The sequence below is a fragment of the Mastacembelus armatus genome, chromosome 24, assembly GCF_900324485.2.
Source record: "Mastacembelus armatus chromosome 24, fMasArm1.2, whole genome shotgun sequence".
NCBI lineage: Eukaryota > Metazoa > Chordata > Actinopteri > Synbranchiformes > Mastacembelidae > Mastacembelus > Mastacembelus armatus.
In genome coordinates, this window is record NC_046656.1 from 9101895 (window position 1) to 9127971 (window position 26077).

At 38.8% G+C, this 26077-nt stretch overlaps 1 protein-coding gene across 5 annotated transcripts in view; it reads left to right on the forward strand.

Moving 5' to 3' along the window:
- The window catches only part of atad2b (ATPase family AAA domain containing 2B), a 61665-nt gene that overhangs the window by 17360 nt on the left and 18228 nt on the right, over positions 1–26077 (forward strand). For all 5 annotated transcript variants that reach the window (XR_003296337.1, XR_003296336.1, XR_003296338.1 and 2 more), the window contains exons 20-25: positions 1952–2087; positions 3419–3612; positions 3719–3878; positions 6874–6996; positions 9011–9139; positions 24615–25271. Coding sequence is in view for 2 of the 5 variants with exons in the window: in XM_026318533.1 (XP_026174318.1) it covers positions 1952–2087; positions 3419–3612; positions 3719–3878; positions 6874–6996; positions 9011–9139; positions 24615–25271 (1399 nt within the window). In the remaining 3 variants the exon portion in view is untranslated. The remainder of the gene's footprint in view (positions 1–1951; positions 2088–3418; positions 3613–3718; positions 3879–6873; positions 6997–9010; positions 9140–24614; positions 25272–26077) is intronic.

The following is a 26077-nucleotide window of genomic DNA, read 5'->3' on the forward strand; positions in this document are numbered from 1 at the left end:
TTATAACATTGAGACTGTGTGGGTAGGTATCTATCAGCTTTACACATTTGAACACTCCAATTTTTCTTCAAGGTCTGTCAGGTTGCATGGGGATCGGCAGTGTGAACAGCCCTTTTCAAGTCCAGCCATAAATTCTCACTTGTATTGATTGAGGTCTGGGCTCTGACTTGGCCACTGTTTGTTTGTGTGTACCTTTCGTTGTGTGCTTGGGGTCACTATCTTGCTGGAAAACATCACTCTTCTCCAGAGCTGTTGTTCTTTTGCAGATTTCATCAAGTTTTCCTCCAGGAGTTCCCCATGTTTTGTTGCATTCATTTTATCCTATACCTTCACAAGCCTTCCAGGTGTTGAGCACCATCCCCACAGTGTATGTGCAGTGTTTGGTTTATGTAACCATACCACCTAGCCTGATGGCCAAAAAGCCTTCAGAGTCCCTTGCATGCCTTCTAGCAGACTCTACCTTAAAATGAACTTTTTTCAGCAGTAGCTTTCTCTTATAAAGTTTTCGTTGGTGAAGAAAACTGGGCTATAGTTGTTAGATGTGGTCTGTCCCATCTTAAGGGCAGATGCTTGTAACTCTTTCAGAGGAGTCATAGGTGTTCTCTAGTGTTCTCCTCACTAGTCCCCTTCTAGCCTCTTGTTGGCAAATATATGCTATCCTTCAATTTATAATGATGGTTTTAACTGTACTGTCTGAGGAATGTTATGTGGCTAGAAAGTGTTCTAGTGTCCAACCATTGACTTATGCTTGAATAAGTCTTAAAACATTTTTTGCAGAGTTGCTTGGAGAGGTCGTTTGGCTTCATGGTGTATTGTGTGGCCATGATACAAATTCACCCTTAATTAGATCTTTTCACTTTGACATATAGTCTTTTTTGTTGTCAGTGTCAAAAAAGGTCCAAATTAAATCGACCATGATTCAATGTTGTAACAATGAATAAATAAAAGGTGACAACTTCCAAGGCGGGTGAATACTTTTCTGGGCACTGTAGCTGCTAGTACGTAGTCCTTGCTGCATCGTAGTCTCAGGATGAATCCCTTTCATTTCTGCTTTTAAAATCTTGTCGTCTCTCCCAGCTCTTGTTTGAACCATAAAAATTGCACAGTGTTTGAACGGAGAATGGTGTGCTGGAGATGATTTGTGTGGCGTATTTTAATTGTAATGGAGTTGCATTGAGGCCCGTGTTGGTTTGCACCTTACTGTATATGTTCTCAAAATAAGGAAATTAACATGAGTATGATTACTGTCACTGAATAATTTATTGTAATTTTGAGAATAGGCTTGTTTATCTCCTATGTTTACAACGATTACCGAGGTGGAAAATGCTGGACAAATGTGTTGAGATTGTCATTCAGCATACATTAGGCAGTGATTTGGTCATAACCCCCATATAGATTTATAATGTGTTTTCAGTTTTACTATGGGCATTTATTTTGTACAATTCTATTAGTGTGTGGGAAAGTGGGTAGGTCGTTTACACAGTTTGATCCAGGATCATCTGATCTGTAATGGCTGAAGACCTATTTTATTTTCTCTACCGTTATAACTAATTTGGACAAAAATGCCATCTGTTGATTTAGTTGTTAACATCTAAGCAGCATGCTAAGTTTTTTTTTTCTTTTTTTTTTTTTTTTTCCCCAGCTTAATGTGGCTGATGGAGGCAGGCACATCAGTTGCACACTGCCTACTCAACATTTCCGAGCGTGACAAACATAAAATGAAGTAATCTATTTAATGCAGTCGATGTACAAAATGAAATTTGATTAGATTAAAATGAGCATTCTCAAAATTTGAGTAGTTCTACATGGAGCTAGAATTAAGAAGTAGATTTAGTGTAGTATGAAGAAAACTTAATGTGGGAAAGAACATGAGATATAAAGCACTAAAGGTACCACGATTTAATATGAAGGGGTAAAAAGATAAGGTGTTTATAATTTCTTTTTAATACAGGTGAGAAGTATATTCCAGAGGGCCTATGGGGAGGTGGTAACGCTGTGCCCTCCAGGAGAAGTGGACAGGAGGAGCTTCTTCTCTGACCTGCTACTTGTCCAAGCGGCCAGAGCTCCACCGCGCCTCAGGAATGCAGGTAGTTACTGTATTTACTTCTGTATACATATGCACAATGTCCCATCTCTGCTGTCGTTCCTAGAGGGCAGTGTTGTCCACATGCACTTCTTTCCTTCTTAGCTCTGTTTTGAGTCTTTCCCACTTCTTTTTAGATCGGGTGAAAGGTAGAGGAGCAGAAGTTAGTCGATTGGTACAATGGAAAGATCCTCCTGTGTGTGGACCTAATTCATATTAGTACATTGGAGTTGAGTGTTGTGCATGTTCAGAATGTGTTTAATTAATGTTTAATTTCATTTGACATTGATAATGTACAGGTGTTAGAGGTTTAGGGTGGTGCATACAGAAGTGTAAGATTGCTGCAGTATGAAACATGTTACTTTCCTGCACATCTACAGAATCTCTCTCATCCTCATCGACCCCTCCAATTGCTACATGTCATTCCCCCAGTCCTCAGTGCTCCCCAGGCCCTCACTTCCGGTTCAATATGAGAGAACTTTCCACACAGGCTTTCAAATGGAAATAGTGCCCAGCATTTATCTGCTGATTTCTCATTGATTCAAGGCAGGGGTCCCCCTGCTTTACTCTTTCCATGCTCTTCAGGGGTTTCTGCTTCACTAAGACTGCAGTCTGGCTTCCAGCAGAGAAGCTGCCACAAAAGCAGGGAAAGGAATTGCTATGAGAGGGCCTGGCCGCTATTAGCCATAATTAGAATCAGGCTTTGGATTGCCGCTAGTGAGTGCAGCGACCTTAGGTGCTATGGAGCCTTCCTAACGATGTCGGCAGATGCCTTGGGCTAGGACTGGCGCCTTGGGGAAGGAGGAGAGGATATCTGCTTGCCTTGCTTCATCAATGTGTGATTGGCCAGAGGCTATTCCTTAGTGTATTTCAAAACCTGTGTTCGGGAAGAAGTGTAGCTCTATTATTTTCTTCAGGTGCAGCCGTCTTTTTTTTTTTTCCTGGGGTAAGAACTTTTGATCTGTCTGCATTGATCTTTTAAGTGGAGCTGTGTGCCTGGTCACTTTCAGCCAGTGTGCTGACTGTGTGTGTATATATATTTATATGTTTTGGTTTTAGAGCCTATCCCAGTTGTCTTTGGACAAAAGGCGTGTGTGTGTGTGTGTGTGTGTGTGTGTGTGTGTGTGTGTGTGTGTGTGTGTGTGTGTGTGTGTGTGTGTGTGTGTGTGTGTGTGTGTGTGTGTGTGTGTGTGTGTGTGTGTGTGTGTGTGTGTGTGTGTGTGTGTGTACGTGTGTACGTGTGTACGTGTGTACACACACATACAGTGGAAGCTGTGTAAAAACTTTACTCAGTTAGTGTAGTCTTCAGATTTTGTTTCCCACTTCTCCCAACAGAGAGGTGTGTAGAGGTGCTGCCAGTGGCAGAAGCTCCAGGCCCTAGAGTTCTTTCAGCAGAGGAACAGCACCGCCTGGTTGAACAGGAGGAAAACACATTGCGGGAGCTCAGGCTCTTTCTCAGGGATGTGACCAAGCGCCTGGCCACTGACAAACGCTTCAGCATCTTCAGCAAGCCAGTTGACATTGAAGAGGTAAGGAGGAATGGATGTGCAGAGGGACCCACACTCCACTATCTAATAGTTTGACAAAGCGAGTTTTAGACCTTTCGTTAATGAACTGCATTTGTGTTTGTTTCAGGTGTCAGACTACTTAGAGGTGATTCGGCAGCCCATGGACCTGTCAACTGTCATGACCAAGATCGACACCCACAAGTACCTAACAGCGAAGGACTTCCTGGTGGATATCGACCTCATCTGCAGTAATGCTTTGGAATACAACCCTGACAAGGATCCTGGAGGTGAGGAGGAAGGAATATTTCATGGGCATACTCATAATAATTAATGCATGCACATAGGCTTAATGCATCACAGAGCTGTTTCCTTACAATGCACAGATTACAAATTATTACTTTTTGCTCATTCCTGATATTATTCATAGAGAACACACAAACACAGTGTCAATGGACCTCAGTTGGCATGTAGTGATAATCCTCAAAGTAAGCCAGCAACAGACTTTTTAAATAAGTATGACCGTGTTTTTTGTAGTTGTTCTTGTGTTCTGTTAGGCTGTCATTGTGTGAGTGAAATGTGACTAGATGTAGAGGTTTTTAAGGCAGTCCAATTACAGAACCCAAAGGTAGTTTTTTGCAACTTGGAAATTCAAATAAAAGTAAGTTGCACACAGCCCTCAGTGAAAACAGCATATCCACAGTATGATTCATGGTCTTTAGCTGACAAAAGCTGCATATGCATGAAAATTTAATTGTATCTTGTTTTGCACTTTGAACAGATTTTTACCTCATGCTCCTTGCATTGCAGTTTTTTTTTCCTAAGCTAAATATGGGCTTCATAATAAGTGCTGAAACAGTTATATACAAACAAAGACTCCTATTATTTGTGAGAGATCACAGATAAATTGGATTTCTATTCATTGTTTAAATTGGGTACTGGAAAAGCCTGTGTGAAGACAGATGCCCGTCTGTGTACACATTTAAAAAAAGAAAAAAAACATTAAAAAGGTTGTTGCACAGAAGAAAAAAGTATGCTAAAATCAAATTCTCCACAGCAATACTACGATGATAATTGAAAGCTACATGCAGTGGACCTTCTCCAGACCATTCAGTTGATGTGACCATTTTAATTCTCTCCCTGTGTGTTTAGCTGCTTCGGTAACCTCATAAGGATATAGTTGCCTGATACTAATGGGAAGCAATTCTCTGCTGTACAAATGAATAAATCATATCTGTGTCTTTTCAGGCGAGGTCCTGGGTCATTTGTTGGAATACAGGTTCTACAAATGATACACTAAAGGGGAAAAATGCAATTAGGCAGTTTAATAAAGAAGACTAACGAAGCCCCTTGCCTGCTCACCCACTGCTTGGCCCAGGGAATATGGCCCAGACCCTACACAATTATGCTGCTGGGGAAGTTCTCCACAAGCTCAGAAAGTGCTGAAAAAACCTCATTATCCCTCAGTGGTCTGTTTCTCCTTGTCCTTCATGCTATTTTTATTGCAATGTCCTCTATGTACAATTGTGTTGGCTTCTTTTACCTCCCCACCTTGCTAAATAATTACTTTATGTTTAAAAGGGGGGTATCTCTGTGTTCCGCAATGGGCCACAAATACTTCTCTGTTGCTAGAGGGAAATGGCAATAACAAGCCTTTGACTATGAAGAAACACAGTGCATATGTCAGTGCAGCTTTATCTGCTTTAGACGGGGGAGGTTAGACAGGGCCCATAAGGGTACTGATGAGCTCTTGCCGTTCCACTTGGCCTTTGACACATCTTTTACTGACATGCGTTTTTACCCTTTTAGATGCACTTGCATGCACACGCACTAAGGCCTACTCTGTCAGTAGAAAAGCACACAAACACACTCACAGATTGCCTCCATTGCAATTAGGCAGCCATCCTCCAATTAGACAAAGGAAGCTGGCAGATTGTGACCCCTCTGCCACTTTCTGCCTGAACTGTTCTCCCTCTGCCTCTGTAATGAGAGACGGCCTGTTTACAGTGGCTATGCTTTTAGCCTGCCTCTTCAAATCAGTCTGTATTTTCCCTCCATGGGTGTGGGAGCAAAGAAAAAAGATTTAATGAGGCCGCCAAACATCTAAGGGGAAAGAGACATGAGAGTTAGAGAGGTGTAAGGAGTGTTTCTTGTGCAAGAAAACGAATATACAATTTAAAAAAAAAATTATAGAGACTCTTATGTGCTGCAGTGGCTGTATGCGCCCACCATTGTCTTAAGCAGGTGAAGCAGACTTTCTTGTTCATCTGAGTTCTGCCTGCGAACATTTCTCACCAAAGCCAGCTCTATCCTTTTATTCAAACTGTGAGAAAATGCTCCAATCCCTTTTCTCACAGATGCAGTGAAATGGGTGAGGGTATTGACTTTTTGCCTTACATACATGATAGGATGTGGAGAACTTGGAACATCAAATTGCAGACCGCAGTCCTGCACAAGCCTTATAATGCCATGACAGAGGTACTGGTTGAGGACATGCCTTTGAACATACAACAGCCCAACCTATAAGCATTTCAACATTTAGATCTTTTCAGGTTCTGTGCTATGGCCCCTAAAAATCAGATAAAGATTCTGAGTAAGTAGAACTATGGGTGAGATTAGTCCCTTGTAACCCACAGTGGCCCAGTTGCAAGGGGTTAAACGTAATTGGACACTTGTATGTGGCTCAGCTGATTTGAGACATGCCATTTGGATTGAGGTGGCTAAGATGTTGATGATATTGATGCTTTTGCTACTGACAGAAGAAACAGGATGACTGCAGATGTATACAGAAACCTGCTCCGATTCAGACAGGCGCATCAAAACTGATGTTTCATCATGGCTAGGGCAGAGATTCTAGCCATATGAACAAAGCAGATAGAGAGCTTTACAGTGTGAAGAGGCAGAATATCCTTGACTGGTTAAGTGACCTGATTTTTGTCCAACTGAGTTGCATTCCACTTGCTGAAGACCAGGCAAAGACACTTATAGTCAAATGTTTGGAAAGATTTCTCATTTACTTCAAGGGGAAAGTGTGTCCAAACTTCAGAGTGCTTGTGAAAACCTACTCAAATTAAACCAGAGACATGATATGACTATTGTGCCCAATATTTTTTTTTTATTTCAATGTATACAGTTATAAACTACAGCTATATACTGTGAAATTGCTCAAGCACAGAGCCTGACAAACAAGATTTGTATTAACTGTCCATAAACACCTACATCAAAACAGAAACACGCAGTTTTGTGCCTTGTGACATTATCTCATATCACTGTTTCCTTTCTTAGACAAGGTGATCAGGCACCGAGCATGCAGTTTGAAGGACACAGCCCATGCTATATTTGCTGCTGAGCTGGACCCCGAATTCGACCGAATGTGTGAAGATATCAAGGAGGCACGCAGGAAGAGGGGTAAGAAAATTATCAAAATAAAACAAGAAGTCGTCTCCCCCCCCCCCCAGTAACTGCAGTAAAACACACTAGAAACTGAACCTAAGAATAACTGCCCATTTTCACTGTTGTACAGGTGAGATTATAAAATGAAATAACTATTTTAAAAAAATATATAAATACCCATTATTGTCTGAACTGTCCTTTTTATCAAGGGATAGTTTTCATTGTTCTGCTGGAGCAGACTAATCTAGCAGAACTTAAAGGCATCATTTGTTTACCTAAATAAATAAACATTTTGTAAGAATGCACTGTCACTTGTATAATGAGCCCCAGGCAATTCATGTTGGCTATGCAGTCCCTTGGCTGCAAACTCCTGCTCTCATTTCTGCAGATTTTTGATAGATTACTTCAGAGATAAGAAACCTGCTTAAAAAAAATAAAAAACGTAGGTTAGAAGTACTTGATAGAACAAGGGATGTGCACAAAGAATTGATGCCTCAGGCTGCAGTGTTCCACCCAGTACCTCCTGTGCTCGATGTCTGCATGGCGCTCTGGATCTTTACTTAGGGTAAATCGAAATTAGCGATATACACATAGAAACACACATATACAATGCAGTTAAATATGTTTAAGCTTTTAAGTGCTAGGTTTTATATGAGCTGTCAAATCTTAGAGCTCAAGGCATGTAATCATATGCAAATACTAATGTTGCCGTACTTGCCCACATGGGACTAGGCTAATTAACACTTTCTTATATTGAACAAAGTGCCATGTGGCAGAGCTGTGACTTACCTATATGAACCAGTGTTTAAATATATTTGTCACTACATGAATATATATATATATATATATATATATATATATATATATATAAAAAAAAAAGAAACCGGTCTGATTCACAGTTGGCCCTAGCTTGGCCCCTTGGCTGAATATATATATATATATATATATATATATATATATATCTATATCTATCACAAAGAAATCTAACCACTGTAGTTTTTACTGAATGACCATGAAGGTGTGTCCTTCCATGGTTCAGATTTACAGACATGAGAAAACAAAACCATTATTCTACATCAGAAACACATCTCAGTGCCTAGTGCCTTCCCCATGAAATGTCCTTTATCTTTACCATTCAAAGAGATGCTGCTGTGTCACTCATGTTGCCTTTTGTTCTGCTCTGTCCTGATTTGTTTTTTGGTTGAACTTTTGAATTATTTTAAAGCTCACAAGTGTTCTGGGAAAGTGCAAAATATTACCTACAGTTTGCACAGGCCTACTCCCCTGACAGCCTATTGACTTCTGACTCAAGTCACAGAAGCCTGACTCTCCTATGTCAAGAGGGAAACTTATCAAAGAGGAAGCAATTTTCAGAAGTCACTCTGTTGCTTTTGATTTCCTCTTTCAGCAACTTAAAGCACAAGATACTAAATGAATATTGCAGGAGCAGAAGTCAACTGCCTGAGGAGGAATACAGCAGTGTAAATATTTCATCTTGCAGTCAAGGTCCTGCTATAAAGCTATCAATTAGCCCAGGACGGCAGGATGTCCAGATGCAGCAGTGTTCGAAACTCAGAGTGCATCTGGGAGGATTTTCCCCCTCTGTGACAAGATGAAAGGAGCTATGATAGATTTGGCCAAAAACTTAAGTATCACTTGATGTCAGAGTTGAAATGTCTTATTTCCAAGGGCTTGCATGTCTCTGTTACACTACTGTTTTTCATTCCTGTCACACTCGAGCTCTGATTGAAACACACAGCCATTGCAAATTATATTTGTGTGGATTGTGTAGTAATATTTATGGTGATTGACATGTGGCTGTACTTTGCTCATCACATTTTTTTTTTTTTTTTTTATATCGTCAATGTACCCAGACAGTCTTTTATACAAATATCTACAGACACTGATAGACAAAGGATAGAACACCCCATCTTGCCAGCAGTGTGTTTCAGAATTGTTTTCCCATTTACACATGCACACACAGAGTTTTCTCTATTGTCGGTTAACTGATCCTCTGTGGGCAATGCAGGCGTCCAGACGCCAGCTCAGCTGACAGCAGCTCCAGGTACTGTAGCAACCAGAAAGCACCAGACTGCAGGAGAGGAGCAGGCCAGGAGCAGCACCCAAGGAGAGGCCAATGACAAGCAGTGCACCTCTAGTGAGTATTCAAACAGTCTTTCACACCATGCAGTTCAAGATGCGTCTTAATGTGTCTGTGCTATTCCCTAGGAAAAAAAGAAAAAGCATAGTTTTCTCTGAAGTAATTTGAAACTCCAAATAATTGCCATTTATTGTTCTCTGTTCCATATTCATTTGAACAGACATTTCTTTTTTAACATTATCTAGAATAATGCAACCAATGAAAATAGGATACACATAAATATTGGGACCCTTAACCTAATGAATTAGTTGTGCCCTTTTCAGGAAAAGTCCTTTTGTAGCTCTTAATGAGAGTTATATCAGCCTTTGAATAGGTAGTCTGGCCCATTCTTACTGAGGAAACAGCCCAAGTTCTCTGGTTTGATGAGTGCCTGCTTTTTCCAAACTTAAGTTTCAGATCTTTCCAAAAATGTTCAATTAGATTGAGATCAGGACTCAAGACAGAGCCCAGTTGAGAACAGAGGTCTGTTGTTTCAATTCTGATTCATTCTTGGTGCTTTTAGCTGCATATTTTGTTTTGGGGGTTTTTTTTCCCTCACAATGGACCGTATGTTTTTCTCCAATATCTCTCAATAATCTTCTCATTTCATCGTGCCCTGCACAGGTTCAAAAAACCCTGTGTCAGACACGGCAAAGCAACCCAATAGTATAACTCAGCATCCACTGTATAACACAATGGGGATGCTATTGCTTTTTTCCTTCTCTGAACATTGAGCTGATGTGACTTACCAAAAAGCTCTTATTTTGTTTTGTCTGTCCAAAAAAGAATCTCCCTGAAGCATTGTGGTTTTTCAGCATGCATTTAGCAAGCTCAATTTTTTATGTTCCTCTTTCAGAGATGAAGTCTTGCTAGAGTCCATATTCCCAATGTGCTTGAAACATTTCTCAATCACAACATATTTAATGTTGTAATTAATCAGATTCAACAGTTTTGCTATATACGTACAATACACATACAACAGCTTTTGTGCACATTATCAGATAAATACAGAAATAAATTAGAACTTCTCAAAGCATTACTTCTTATGACTTGTGCACACACTGAAACTTTGACTTTCACTGTTTTCTTTTTTTGTTTTGACACAGCAGCAAGCAGCTGTGTTGTATTACAACGGCATACCAGATGTATGTGATGTCTCACACCTGCCTGCTCACTCATAGACGTACACATTTCTCAGCAGTGGCGAGGAAACTCAGTGAGAAGCCTCATTAACGAGGCTGCTCTCTCCTAACCACTCAAAACATGACCACGCCACAGAGCAATTACATGCCCACCTGTGGCAAATGGCAGGTGCCTAAGGGTGAAGGCAAGGGCTGGGCATGGGCGGGGGCAGACTAATGAGGCTGTTACCTGAACAAATCAGAGGTTAAGCGGGTTTTACATGTCATCTGAAAAATGCCCTCTGGCTTCCACCTGGCCAAAGTATGGAGAATGAGATGGGATAAACATAGCAGTCCTAATAAGATTTCAGAGTCTATAGGCAAGAGTGTTTTAAGGTTTGGTATCTAGCAAGTGTATGTAGCAACACGTTCTCTCTTGAAAAAATGAAAACAATAAGTGTTTTTGTTACAAAGTTTTGTTTCGTGTCTGTGTAGTTCAACTGTCTGACACAAGGTGGTGCTTGGTTATCATGAGTGTCCCTAATAGGACCCCTGCTGTGTGGGTAAACCATTTCTTAGTCTTCTCTTGAGAGATGAGGGCCTCTGTTGGCTACCATAAATACTGTAAGACTCTAGGCATGTCGAAATCTTGAGTTCTGCTATTTATCTAGCCCTGCTAGGCCAGATAGTTGTTTGTTACACAGTAGAGGGAATATTTAGAGTTAATTTGAATTAATTTTCCTCCAAAATAATTCATTCCAGGGTAAACTAATGGAGCTTTGATGGATGAGTTTAACTTCCAGCCTGATTCAGTTATTTTCCAAAGATTTATTTTTGGTGAAGTGGTGGAGATATAGAAAATATGCACAATTCAGTCTAATGTCAAAATTACAGTCACTACCTATAACCTTAATTGCCATATAGTTGATTCAACTTTTCTGATTTACTGACATGCTCATTAAACTTTTTTGACTAAATATTTGAAACTTGATATTCATCTGTTTTTAAAAGTGCAAAATGAATGAAAGCATAGTAAAAGGTTATTTTTTTAACAATTTGTTTCCTCTATTTTAATGGAGCCAGCATACTGCTGGTTCATATATGCTACTTGTAGCTGCAATCTTTATCTACCAAGCCAAATAACACAGTTGCAGACCACCAATTTAGAAGCTCTTCAGACAATCTGTATTAGCCTCCACCCGAGGCTTAATTAATTTGGCTAACTCAGGTGATTAATTTGTGACATCGACAGCCAGTTCTCACCTGGAGCACCTCAGCAAGGCAGCTATTAGGCTAATTGATCACAGACTCAGTTAAATCTCAAGATATGACACATCATCATAATGAAAGCTCAGTGCATCTGGTGGAGAATGTGCCAATGTCTGTACCATCACTGCAGCCAGGTCATTTTAAAGTTGTTGGACTTTCCTTCCTTTTAGCTGTCAGCACAGTTTAAGGTTAAACTTATCCTGCATCATTACCTGTCAGGGAAGCCTGTATGGAGCTGTTTTGTTATTTATGGTTCCATAGGTTTTATTTATTTATTATTTGACCCCCCCCCCCCCGTCTTGCTTGCATCTTCTTTTCCTCTTTTCCATTTGCCTAAAGCCGCGAATTGCCTGTGACAAACAGATGTGTGTTATGGATGAAATTCAGTATTTGAAACTATGAATAAAGTTACACAAAAGTCTTTTTGAAGGCTATGTATTTCTGAACCAGGTGTTAAAAGCAGTGACTCGGTAAGACCAACTATTGAGGTGTAGATAGTCAGAGCAGCTCTTTCCAGGTCAGTCTCAAGTAGGAAGATGGTAGACCTTGCTGCTAATAATGCACAAGTAATCTGGAAGAAGGATGTGGTTCCATTAGCCTGCATAGATAGCTTTGTCATGGTTTCTCTACTCTCCCTTTCTCACAGCCGTTCTCTCTCTCCTGCCACTCCCTCCCAGAAAGAACAGAAAACCCAAAGCCCATTACGTGGGCCACAACTCTGGGTTCATTTGTAGTACATCACCACAAGGATCCTGTTCAGAAAGATCCTTTCATTCGTCATTTTGGTCCTAAAAGGAAGGAGTGCCTTCCTCTCATTCGTCATTAAGCCCTCAGTTTTTGTTGTTTACCCATGACTGTTTTTCTAATCTCAATTGGTTGGGTTTTGTCTGGCAGAAGACATATGCCATTGATTGCTTAACTAAATATCAATGTCTGATCATTGTCTTACTTTCTTTAAATGTCAGAGGTGTGTGTTAAGCTGCTGTTCTAGCTTCCTCACTTTTTTTTTTTTTTTTGGTGTGGTTCACCAGTGTTTGCCACTGGTAGCTGATGAGCTTGTCCTTATTCAGCTATTGAACTGTTTGGAAGAAAAGAACAACAATGCAGGTGCTGCATAATGTGTCCTCCATGTCACTCAATAGCCCAAGGCAGCATCCACCAGACTGCGTTCATGTATATGTGTGTTGCCTCCCCTCCCTACAGTATATCTTAGATCAAAGCAAACAGACACCACCTCTCCTCATTGCTAGCGTCAGTCTATCACAAGACCTTGATGGAATATTTAAAGTCATAATAAACACCACTGCTTCCTTTTACTTGAGATTGAAATAGCGAGTGTATAAAGAAAGGCCTGGATTTTTTTTCTCAGCACAAAAGGACAACAGTCTGTGGCGTGCTGTGATGGTCAAAGTACACATAGAAATAGGTTAGTGAGAAAGTGCTTCCTACATTTAAAACACCAGGCAGTTCGATTAAATACATTTTGTCATTTGTGCCTTTTCTGAATTGAGACTTGAAAGATGTGCACACAGTTGTCCACTTTGCACCACCGTTTGCTCTGCTCTTTCAATATCCAGGAAACAAAGTTTTCTTGCATTGTTTTTTTTTTTTTTTTTTTCCATGTCACCCAGGCAGTGTTTATAAATTGCTCCACGTCTTCCCCCTCCATTTTGCATCTTTTGTTCCAAATTTGAAAACTGATTAAAAAAAAAAAAAAACGTGATAATTAGATTCTGCCCTGTAGTTGACCCAGCCTTGTTCATTTAGAAAATCCAAAGCAAACCAAATTTTGAAATGCCACGATAGGTCGTTGCACTAATACATTCCTATATTCGAATGTGATTATTGATTTTCAGTAATTGCCTCAAAATCATAATTCGCACATACCCTTCTAAATGCCTTGGTACCAATTACAGGTCATAAATGATAGTGTTTAGTGGATGTTATATTTCTTGAGCTTCCTAAGGGCTAGAATTAAAACATAACAATGGTCAGCAGCAGAAAACCAAGTATCTTATCTGAAATTGAGATTGCAATTTTATTAGTTATTAGAGCTGGAAGCCGGTTCACCCAAACCTCCTCTGCTACCATGCACAAACAATCTTGAGATGCAGACTTTGACACCCTGTGGCACTCACTAATAAAATCCATGCAAAGCATGGAAAGCCCTGAGTGAATAAGCACTGAGCATAAGCTGCCATTTTGTGGGCACAGATGCCTCTTGGATCACTGTGGCACCAAGCGTGAAATGAATGTAAAATCATCCATGATGCCTCTTGCTTCCATTTATTGTTTTAGGGTGCAGATGAGCTGACATCAGTGTTGGTGTCTTTCAAGATTCATTCTGTGTCTGTGGGTCTTTTCACTCCCAGCACTGCACTAGATTTTAATGCATTCTTTCATTACATGCAGTGCAGATAACTATATATATATATATATATATATATATTACTGTAAATAACTTTTTAAAAATTTTTGCCAAAGAAAGAAATTTAAAAAATGAGCCCCGAGAGTTGCACTGGAATGATTGAGCATTGCTGCTCACTGCCTCTGTGCATGCCCGCTGATTACAAGCTGTGCTGCCCAAGGATGGATGTTATAAAAGTGATGGAAAGAAGAAGAGTAAATAAGTGGGAAAAGGCAGCATTTGAATGCTATACAGAAAGTATTATAATGCTGACAATGCCCAATTATTATCTTTAACGATTGCCTTTCAGAAGCAAGGCTGTTTTATATGGGAAATCCCAGGATTAGGGCAAGGATGAGCATGTAAAATACTGCTGATGTATAGGTGTCCATATTGTTGTTTCGGTCATTTTTTAACACTATTAATACTATTTCTTCTTCAGCTGATATCTTCAATATATATCAGTACTTAGACTTTTTTTCCCTCCCTGGTGTCAAAGCGTTGTGAAGTTTAATAGCTTTCATCTCTAAATGCTGAAATTTCTGCTGATTGACTAGTTAATCAAATGGCTGGACCTTAATTCCTTATTTTGAGATTGTGTTTTCATTGAAGTAATATCTGTCCATCACAAAGTACATTCAGAGGCTTCCATGGGTGATAAGTATATATTTTCAAATTAGATTGACTGGTCTACTATTCCAATTAAACTTGGTCTGGTTCTGTGCTATAGGGTCTTTCTTTTTTCTGCTTTGACATCTGTGTTTAGGCTATACTACGGGATTATAAATTATAAAGATTATTATAAAGATACGGGATTATAAAGATTATAAATCCTCCTGGGCTTTTAATCTCATTGTTTTTACCATACTGGAGTTCATTAGTCAAATTCAGTAAGTATCAAAAGCTAGTAAACCTAGTTTTGATAAGTTGTAATTGATAAGAGCAACTACACAAACATGATGCATTAGTGATTAATCAGTTGATGGTGTGACTTTGGATTTGTTGAGATTCTAGCTTCTCACTAAGATCCTTCATTTTATAAATTCACCATAATTCTGAACAACAAAGGTTGTTGTTGTTGTTTTGTGTCTTTGATGTACATATACTATAGAGTTCTTTGTTTTGCTGATTGGTACTGATACTCTTAAATAGATATTTACTGTTTTTTTTGTAGAACAATAAGAATTTCTGCATGTTCTGTGGTTAAGATTACTTTTCATCAATAGAAACTCCACCATCTATGGTCACAGCTTCTTAGGAACTGGGTAAGAGATGGTATTAAGTAAGATGAGTCACATTAGACCACAACTGTTTTTTTTTTTTTTTTTTTTTAATTGCATCAAAGTACTCCTAGAATCACACTTATTCAGGCTAATTGCCACATCTCCATTAAACCCAGAGATGAGATGCATTTTCACTCCTATAGCTGTCCCCTTTCAGCTAACCACGCATTAAGGCGCGTCATAAGAGTCGAGTGACAGTTATGTAACTCATTCCTAAAACAGGCGTGTGAATATTTATCAAGCCATTCTATATGTGGCACATTGTGACTAATGGTCCAATGCTCATACAGACATAACATATTTAACAAAGAGCTTTTTTAATTTAATTCTTTCATGAGCCTGTTCTGCTATTTGTTGTCGCGGAGCCATGACTTCACTCTGGGGTTTGTGTCAGGAACATGTAGCTGTAAACTGTTCTCCTTTATATTCTTAGTATATACATCCATACAAAGGCACTTTACAAACGCAATCCAGTGCAAATACAATACAATGCCATGGCTATCACATCATCAAAATGAGCAGAGAATTGCCATAACTCTGGTGGTCTCAAAAATCAGACATTATATTGTGTAAATGCAGAACAATGTCAGAGAAAAAAAGGTAATAGCTTCTTAGATGGATACAACTGTAGCAGTGAGGTATCAATGCATAGGAAGCATGAGTGACACAAATGACAGTTAAGAATAAGCAACTTAGTTTGACCCTTTAAACAGGTCATTCTATAAGTAATGGCAATTACAAGAGTACAGCTGACAGCCACTTGAGTGGCCTCTCTGAACTTGTACACTCAGACAACTTGCATCCCCATTGAATTGTATTGAGAATAATTTTTAACGCACTCTGTTTTAATGACTGTCTGCAGACAGAATTGTTTAAATCAGCCAAAACGAGAGCTGAGAGCAATCAATAGTAACCTATGCAACCAAATCAACCTTTTAAGTTCAACATCAACTAGACTAAAGCCTGAAGTGTCACTTAATTAAACCGAGAACCTATGAAGCTAACAAGAAAAATTGTGGATCAGATACTAGTTACTATGTGACTAGTGATCTTCAGTAGACCTTGTGACCCACCTTTAATAGACCTTGTTTGCATGTACTGTCCAAGCTACTGAAGCAAACATCTACAACCCCCCCCCCCAAAAAAAACAACTATTTTCTAGAAATTTTTAAACAAATTTTCAGCCCAGGCACATTACATCTCGTATGCAGCAGAGATCTATGGGGACACAGGAAGGTTCCTTGATGCTGTTCATAACAGGGGAACATTGTCTCAACACTGGGTTATGGCTTCTGAAAAATTGATAAACATGTGTAGTAGTAAAGGTCCTGAAAAGATTAGTATTGTGATACTGAGACTACCCCGAAGATAGACGATAGATTGACCATGTAAGTAAGCAAATGTTTGTTTTAATACTGAGAAGCAGGTGACCATCAGGACTCAGATTGTTGAAACTTGGGCTGTGGAAGACAAAACAACACACTGTTAGCTAGAACAAATAATTGCTCACTGTTCCTGTTAGTAATTTGGTTTGACATTATGGCAGCATGCATGTAACTAAAAGAGACCTCATTTTAGTTTAATTTGCCACAAAATAAAAAGTCAATGAATTTTAAAATGAAAACCTGATTCAGTAAGGTGACTACATAGAGCAAAGAATCCCTGTGTAAACAGTGTTTAATTTAATATCCCTTTCTGCCGTCTCCTGTTATTAATAATACTGCTGTGACGACCTGAATCCCTTTACAGACTCACAGGGTATCTAATTGGTATATAATCTAATCAGTTTAACAAGTGTAAGAGTTTTGACAAAATACAATGGCTATTTTTCAGTGAATTCTAATGCATCATCACTTTCACCATTTGGTAATATCGGTCTTAAGATTTAAAAAAAAAAAAAAACAGCACAGTGACAAAACTCACATATCCACTGTAGCATATTTTACCCTGCTAGTCTCATCGTATGTAAACAAAACTGGAGCTGGTCCTGCATTGCCGTAGCTAATTATGGTTGTTTGTTGCAGTGCCCAATGCATCTGTCTTAATGAAACAGAGGTTCTCATTGAATGGAGGATGTTTCATATATTCACCTTCACCTATTTATCCACAAACACTGATGTCAAGATCCCATAGTGAAATTTTCATTTGTTCACACTATTTAACTGCAGTGTTTCATTGTACAGTATAGTACCAAGGCTCTTGCTACATTCATACTTAACTTTTTTCCACACGTGGTGTGATAATTCATGTCAGTCAAAACGAGACAACCTGTGCGGATCTCTCTACTGCCTCAGTCCTGCCTTACAACTTGTCTGTATGCATGTTTTTGCTGGGGGCGACAGACCTTTCCCCCAGAAGGATTTGGTATCCTGCTTAGTATGTACGTGTACGCGTAGGCTGACATCTTCAACAGCACTTGGAGCTGCTGGTGCATTAGGGCATATCTGTCTGCTGCAAAGGGGGCACCATGGACACAGTCATCCCACTGGCCATTTACTGAGCAGCAGAGAGGACAGCAGAAAGAGACAGATGCTTTGAATGAAACATGACTTCAGTGTCTGTGACTGCACTTCCTCTTTGTATTATCGATACATAGTTAAACCTTCAATTTGTTTGTGATCCCAATCCAGTTACAGTGCCCACTATACGGTAATCTGGCAGCTCTGTGAAATGGCTATAGTGACACATATTCCAAATTTTGATTTACAAAATTTGTTGTTTTGAAAAATGTAAATTGTAAGGCAGGGTGGCAGACTATGGAGCCTGCAAATGTTTGATGTTTGGACATCATCTTTTATTGAAGCATGTCCAGCTGGGGCAAATGCAATGTTTTAGTTTTTCACCAGCCTCCACTCAACATATGGATATAATAAGGATATTTGAATTTAAATGTAATGCATTTAAGCTCTAAAAATGCATCAGTATCAAAGCATGCATGGTGATGTGGTTGTGTAGACCTTTGTGTGAGATAAAGGGTGTGAAGGAGGAAAATGAGAAAGGTGACACAGCAATTGAGGGAAGTGACTGATCTCCTTCATTTCAAAAAGCAAGGATGGGATCATTTATTGATCTGGACATTTCATTAAGTGTCAGTGTGAAGTGTCACATCAAGTGACAAACCACTGTCTTGCTTTCATGTCCCTGAGGCCCTGTGTCGCCATGACAGCTTTTCTGCCTTTTTTTTTTTTTTTTGGTCTTCAGCAGTGTTTCTCACACTGCTTTTCACCACTTCTTTTGCATACTTACAGTAAGTTGTTTAGTTTGGGGTATAGGAAATTGTTGTAGATGTTCTGTGATGTATAATAGACCAAACAAATAATCATGTAGATTAATAGATTAATTATTTTTCCAAGTACTGATTAGTCTCAGCCCAATATGAATGTCTGTGCAGATTCCAGCAAAATGTAGTCTTATTTTAATCTCACCTGTGTTTACAGTTTAATATGTACTGTAGATTGTTTGTGGTATTGCTTGCTCAACAGAGCAAAGGCATCATATAAAATATCATTATTTATACATGCTCATCATTTATGTTATATTAATCTTTAAAAAGAGTTGCTTCTCTCGACCTGCCTTTTAATATGCCCCACAGTGGGCATTCTGTTTTATCTGCACATTTCTAAAGACAAATTTTAAATTATTCATTTAGTTTACATTGTCAGGAACTACTGAATTGGAATTTGTTCAGCAGTCATGGCTGTGGATATACTGCCTTTGTGCTGTGTTTATTACAGCTCGGAGAATGATTCACATGGAGAAAAATAGCTGAAATCCTTAGGGAGAGATAAGTTTTTAAGAATAGGTTCTTACTGCGTATGCTTGGCACAGCATTACAGAGCCAGTGTCATAATTAAGACTGTTTGATGTAAATAAAGTTCTGACCATTGAACCTGATTCACAAAGGAGAAACATGCCAGCTAAATTAGAAATGTCTAAAACATTAGTTTTTAGCCTTCTCCAAAGTGTTTTTAATAATATGTTATATATATATATATATATATATACACACACACATTATATAATTTATATATTATATTATATATATATTACTGCTGCGAATTACAGTTATTGTTGAGATTTCATTCAAATTTTACCATTTCAGTTTTGGTTCATTCTTAGCTAAGACAGTATTTTTTTAGTCTCCTTACTGATTTATTTACTGCGTCTTTACTGTCAACAGTTGTGACAGATATTTGTTTTGTCAATGCAGTAGATCTGCTTGGCAGAGATATGGGGCAGTAACTGATAACTGCATAGCATGATAAAATAAAACTTAAAAAACTTTTTGTTTTGCTGAAGTATTTAATTTCTTTTAGTTAGTGTTCTCACTGTTATATAAACATAATAATGCCATAAACCACACAGTACTCATGTATAGTTTGACATTTAAAAAGGGGAAACAAATTTTCATCACCTGAATTATGATGATACTTCAATGATAGTTCATTAAACATATTTGACATACTTTGAAAACCCTTTTTGTTTATGTTGTTATAGCCTGCTTGCAGGTACTTATTTCAGCAAATGTTGACAATATACTTTATATAAATTTAAATAATTTATTGTAAATGACAAAACTGTAATCCTACCCTTGAGCCAACTTTATATCTGGTAGAAACACATTGCATATTGCCAGAATGAGACTGTTACTATCCAAAGTGCTGTACCATGGCCCTATTTTTCCTCAAATTTAAAAGTTTAATATTTTTCAATTTGGAGTCTTATTGTAGGTCTTTCTTCATTTCTGCTTCAGGTCTAAGCAGAGATCTATAGCCCTCATTCTGAGATAATCTGATTTGGTACCACTGTGACCAAGTACCATATGGTTATTATAGTACATATGTGAATTAATGCAAATCTATATATATATAGTCTTTACTGGCACTGTACCTTAGGTCCCCAAAAAGCTGGAGCACTGCTTTCCTGACATGAATGCACCTAGTGTTTGACCAGTGCCCTAAATGTGAATTCATAGAGGAGAATTAGAGAGCAAGCTTTCTCTGGGGGCAACGGAAAATTTTGTTCATTGCCATGGAAACACACTCTCCACACCCCTGCACACACAATCAGCAGTAAGGAGGTAGGTAGGTAACATTTATGGAGCATTTGTCCTGGTTAAGAGAGGACTGTTGACTCTCCAGACCAGTACCACAGAAAACCACCGACTATTGATGAATTCTATACATGAACTCATTTTCCAAGTTAAACTCACATTTATGAAATATGGGCTTTGGTTTAAAAAAAATCTAGCAATTTTATTTAATAAAACATGCAAAATCATCATGATATAAGTTTGTTTGAAACTCTTTCACATCTAAAAATGGAGGATAAACACAAGATCTATTTGGGTACACGAAATGACAGGAAGTGTTTTTGGTCCAGGCTCCTCAAGATCAGTGTAATCATTCAGATGGCCACTGTGTACTGTCTTACAGTTCTTTTTTTCCTCCAATTTATTCAATTGGTGTTGTGATTCAGACAAGTGCTTGTTGTTTGATGGTATTTAATTAATGTACCTATCATGATTTAACTCACGTTAAACTGAAGCAGTTACAATGCTTGTTTCTTATATCATTGGGAGTAATAATTCATGGGATTGTTCAGATCATCATTTTAGACATACATTTAATCTATGCAGTGTTAGTTTACGCTTAATTAATTTTTTATTACCATAGGTCTTCAGTCCCAAAACCTATATAGTATGCTACTGCAGCATATGGAGATCAGATTTATGGTCACAACAAAATGATTACATTTCAGGTACCGGTAAGTGCAAAGTGGGTGTGCACAGTTTGGTGGGGAAGGTTAATACCTTTATTTTAGATTATATTGTTACTGTATGATCTGGGCCTGTTTGCCTTTCTGGTTTAAAGACTTGGGACTAGTAGCCTGGCAACCAGTAGGGACTAAAGAAGTCACTGGTCCTGACCAAGAAATGATGCACAGGTTTTTTATGGATGATGGATTATGTTTCTTTTAGGCAGTCAAGCAAGCTGTTTAACTTTTTTTTTTTTTTTTTGCTATTGCTCTCTATCTGGATTGTATTGACCACGTTTTGACTGTTATAGAGACAGTGGATCTGTTGGGCCATGCGTACCTATGGAAGGAAAACTTATTGTATTTATCACAGTGTTATAGGTACCAGTTTTTAGATTTTATTCTATAGATTTGATAGTGTTTTCCTTTCTGTGTGTCCTATCTTCAGCGTTCAGTGTGACCATATTTTGATCCAATTACTCATTGCTCAGAATTGTTAAATCAAAAAATCGGTGAATCAAAGACACAGATTCTCAATTCCACCTATAGACATCACCACAGTGCTGCTGAACTTCCATCAGTGCCACTGGACTGATTTATTTATTTAATACTTGCTGGTACAGCAGTTTGGAGATTCATCTCCTGGGGCTTTTCGCTCACAGAGGTTGTATTTGTCTCCTCTGACAACTATGTGTGATGGCAGCTTGAAATGTTTCTGCCACCACATGAATCTTGTATGGGTTAGGCACTTTTAATTATTACAAAGTGCTCTGGTTCAGTCTCCCTTCCTTCTTCCCTTCCCCATCAGCGCATCTCACCTCTGTGGTTGGCTGTTCATGCTCTAACAATTTTCATGCATTATTTAAGAGCTGACTATGACAAGTCATTTGCTGTCTCACCTTTTCCTCCCTCAGGAGAATACCTCATGGTTCTGATGGTGATAGCCGACCTGAGCAAGGCCTCTTTCATTAGATTGTGGATGGTTTCTTTTGGTTTGTTTGTGTTTATAAAAACAAAACAGCAGAATTAAGTATCCAGAGGAAGTTAAAAGGGAAATGGTCAACATAAAATTATCTGCTATGCTTTTTTTGTTGTATTATTTTCTAGAATAACAGTGCTGAAAGTTGCGTTTTGTCAATCTTTACCTAGCATTTGATAATAGTCATTGAAAAGATATAAACGTAAAACTTTGGCACAAAAGCAATATTTTCTGTACCAGGATTGAAAAGCCAAGCTATTGCTAATTGATGGACAATGTGACAACAGTAAAGCAAGTCTAAATCTGATTGTTAAAGAAAGTGCCTATCAAAAGCACTATGAAGAAAAGACATGTTCACACACCCAAAGCAGCAGTATTGATGGGATGCCAGTGTTTAGAAATATCCAAGATGCCTGGCAGGCTTGCTTTCTTTTTGCTCTTGCTGTTTTCCTCCATCTCCAGTCTCCCACTTATAACAGCACACCTATCCGACATTCCAGTCATGCCTAAAGGAGAATGAAGTTCATTACCTGCTACATGCCATACCCAACGGCTGTCACCTCCTTCCAGATCAGATCAGGAGGAGCCAATAAGCAAAGCTGCAACACACTTAGAAACTATGTCTGCCAGCAGCCTCCGCACCCACTTGAGAAAGGCTCTATGACAAGCTGTGGGCATGATGGCCAGTGGTGGGAGGCCTTGGCAAGGGAATGTCTTACTGTCTCCTTAAACCTTCAGCTATGGTGGCCTCTATTGGGAATCCTGCCCAAGTCTTCTAAGTGTCTGAACCACCAGTCTGTGTAGATACTTATGGAATATTTGGGGACCTGTGGTCTTTTTCTCTAATGCCCCGTCATGGCCTTTTACACACGCAATGCTGATCTCTCTTTTTATAGTAAATGTGCAAATGCAGATGATATACTGGAGACGGAGAGCTGTGCTCTGTCTATACCGTACAGTTTAACATTTGTTGAATAACTTAAAGGGTTTCTGATCATTTAGTCTGTTGAGAAATAAGCTGCTATATATTATTGATTCTGCATAAGATCCCACTTTGGCAGGTTTAGATTATACTAATGGACCTTGACAGAATTATAATGGTTATGACTTTATGGATTTTAATAAGCCCACTGTGATCTGGTGGCCTTATCATGGTTGAGCTCATTTACATATGCACACACATTTGTCTAACTATCTTTATGAGGACTCACATTGAAATACTACATTGTTTAGCCCCTTACCCTAAACTTAATCATCACAATTAAATGTCTAACCCTAATCTAAGCCTGACTCTAACCTTAACACTAAAACCAAGTCTTAACCTTCAAACAGGCCTTTGCAGGGGTGTGAGGAAGTAAGGAATGGCTATAATGTCCTCACCTCTATGGTATAAAACTCAAACTGTTCTAAAGCTGTTAGCAATTATTTTTTTATAACTTCAGGGGACTTTACACTGACTAGCGACTTACTCTAACCTAAAACGTAAGCACTACTAGCCTAACCCTTACCCTAAGTCATCACTCTAAAATGTAATGGTTTACATTTTTTTGATTTGCTGTTCATCCCCATAACAACATCATAGTTATCTGTCTTTTTTGAAAGAATCTTTTATGAAATTTTTTTTTGTTTTTTTTAAATCTTGGCGTTACTTAGACCTGTGCAGTGTCAAAACTGCCTGATAGGATTCAACAGATGATTTTGAGCTGTGGCCTTTTGGTGCCAAGACCAGAGGGTTCTTTTTTGTGCCTCTCTCACATCAGGTGAGTAATGCTACTCACTGTCAGGTACCGATGTTTGGATCCCTAGGAAATTGACTTGTTGTGATCCTTCAGTGTTTTTCTTTGACTTTTTATATCTGCCCTTCTCTCTAACTTTTTCTCTTGCCTGTATCATAGTCTGCTCTGTAAAAAAACTGTAAATGAAGGCAAATGCCTTGAAGTTTCATGGTATATAGCATTCTTGCTTGCTCGCTGTGACATTTTGACTGCACTCTCAGCAAGCAGGCTGTGATTTTCTTAAAACCCCAAGCACCATCGGTTGCCATTAGTGTCCAACATCTATGATGTAGCAGCAGTGCTGTTTTTGTCTGCTGCTTTCTTGCAGTCTTTGTCACCCACTGCTTGTTACTCCTTAAAAAAGGCCAAATGTTGAGATTAAAATAGTCAACTTGCAAAGCTGTGTGTGAAAGGCGACATGTTTTTTTTCTATTTTCAAATCTTTTTTTTTTTTTTTTTGAAGAGGGAGGCCATAGTGAGAAAAAATATTTTTTTCAGCAGGTTAGCAATTTTGCATTGCTTTCAGTTGTACCAAGTGTTTATTATTTTTATTTTGCATTGCCAAATCTCATCCTGTTGCTTAACCCCTTCCTATCAGATGCAGCACTTCAACCTAAAAGAACTGTGTCCCAGAAAAATGTTAGGACAGATATACATAGTTTTAGTCATATACTCAAAGAATGCTGTTGGTATTTGCCAAGACCTGGATCTATTTTTCTCCTTAAAAGGGTGGTAATTGTAGTATTGGCTTTTGAAGGCACAGGATAATTTGAATGTTAATAGGAATCAGTTGTCTGAAAATCTGTCTCTACCTCTCTATCTTGTGCAATTTTGTGAATATTTAGTCTTTAACTGAATTAAGTTTCTTCTTTCCTCTTTTTTTTTTTTCCTCTTCATAATAGATCATATAAAACGAAAGCTTCGTCGGCGGCCTTCTTGGGGGCGGGGCATCATCCGTAAGAAGAAGACCTACAAGAAGGGAACAGAAGAAGAAGAAGAGGAGCCTGAAGTGGAAGCTGCAGGGCCCAGTGACTCATGTTTGACACAAGATGAAGAATCATCTTGTGATACCATGGGTCCCCAGCCCAATGGCCACCATCATGCCCCCTCCACAGAGGAGGAGAGCTCCAATGAACCGCCTGTTGCAGCTCTTGCTAAACCTCCAGGTGCCAGTGAGGCTAGAGACGAGCCAGCTTCTAAAGAGGATGATCCCAGGGCCAAAGAAGCGGAGTCTGATTGCCACACCGGACAGGCTGACTTCAAGCTTTTGATTGAAACGCCTACAGATGCTGAGGTTCAGCCAAAGCACACAGAAGCTCTCCTAATGTCACAAGTGGAGTGTGTGAATGGAAACGAGTCAATGGACAGCCTGGACTCACAAAGCCTCAACATAAGCAGGGATGCTGAGAAACGAACTCCTCAGAGCACGAGTGAAGGCCCTAACAAGCCAGAACAGGACGAGCACAAAGACAAACACGAGAGCCATCCAACTCAGGAGCACCCTCCCCAGGATGGGAGGGCAGTAATAGAAAGTGCAGAGGAAGAGCAAGATAAAGAAGGTACAGTGCTTAAATATATAACTGATTAAATGAAATACAATTCCATTATTAACCCTCTGTGCAGTTTTTTGTGAAAAAAACCCCGTAACATTTTAGCTTAGTGCTTGATGCACTGTGTTTCAAGTAGTCTTTTGCTGTCATAAGTGAAATTGCTGAGCCTAGAGTCAGTTTTTAAAATATAAGGTCAAACTAAACAGCTGGATTTTTGTTTTCTAATAGTGACAGTTTGAACTGCATCTGAAGAAAGACTTCAAATAAGAAAAGAAAGGCACGAGGTCTCTAGTACTTCTTTTGATCGATTTATGTTACTTCCTAATCATTTGGTCTTAACTGCTGCTATGCAATTAAACAAGTTAAAATCTGTTAATTTTTACACGTTCAGCCAGTACTTACTACCCAGCGCTTAATTATGATGATAAATTACTTTTTGATTATCATAAAGATCTTCTGATTTACGCTTGGTTTAGAATAGACTGTTTAAAATAGAGAACAGCACATGAATAATGCAACATAGAAGTCATACAGAATATAAAATACTGTCCTCTGGCTTCACAGATGATACATTTCAATAAAGAAACTCTGGGAGCTTGAAAGAAATGTACCTTTGCAGACACTCTACACCTTCTGATATGTATATGTGTCCTTGTCTATAAAAAAAATCTAATTTGGCTGGCTCCCCCCACCCCCCTCCATCACTGATACTGACATATATTTTCTTTCTTTGCCATGAGCCATTATATTCTTTCTAATGGGCTGTAGTATTGAGAGATAATCCAATAGGTTTGTGTTTGATCTTTGATCTTTGG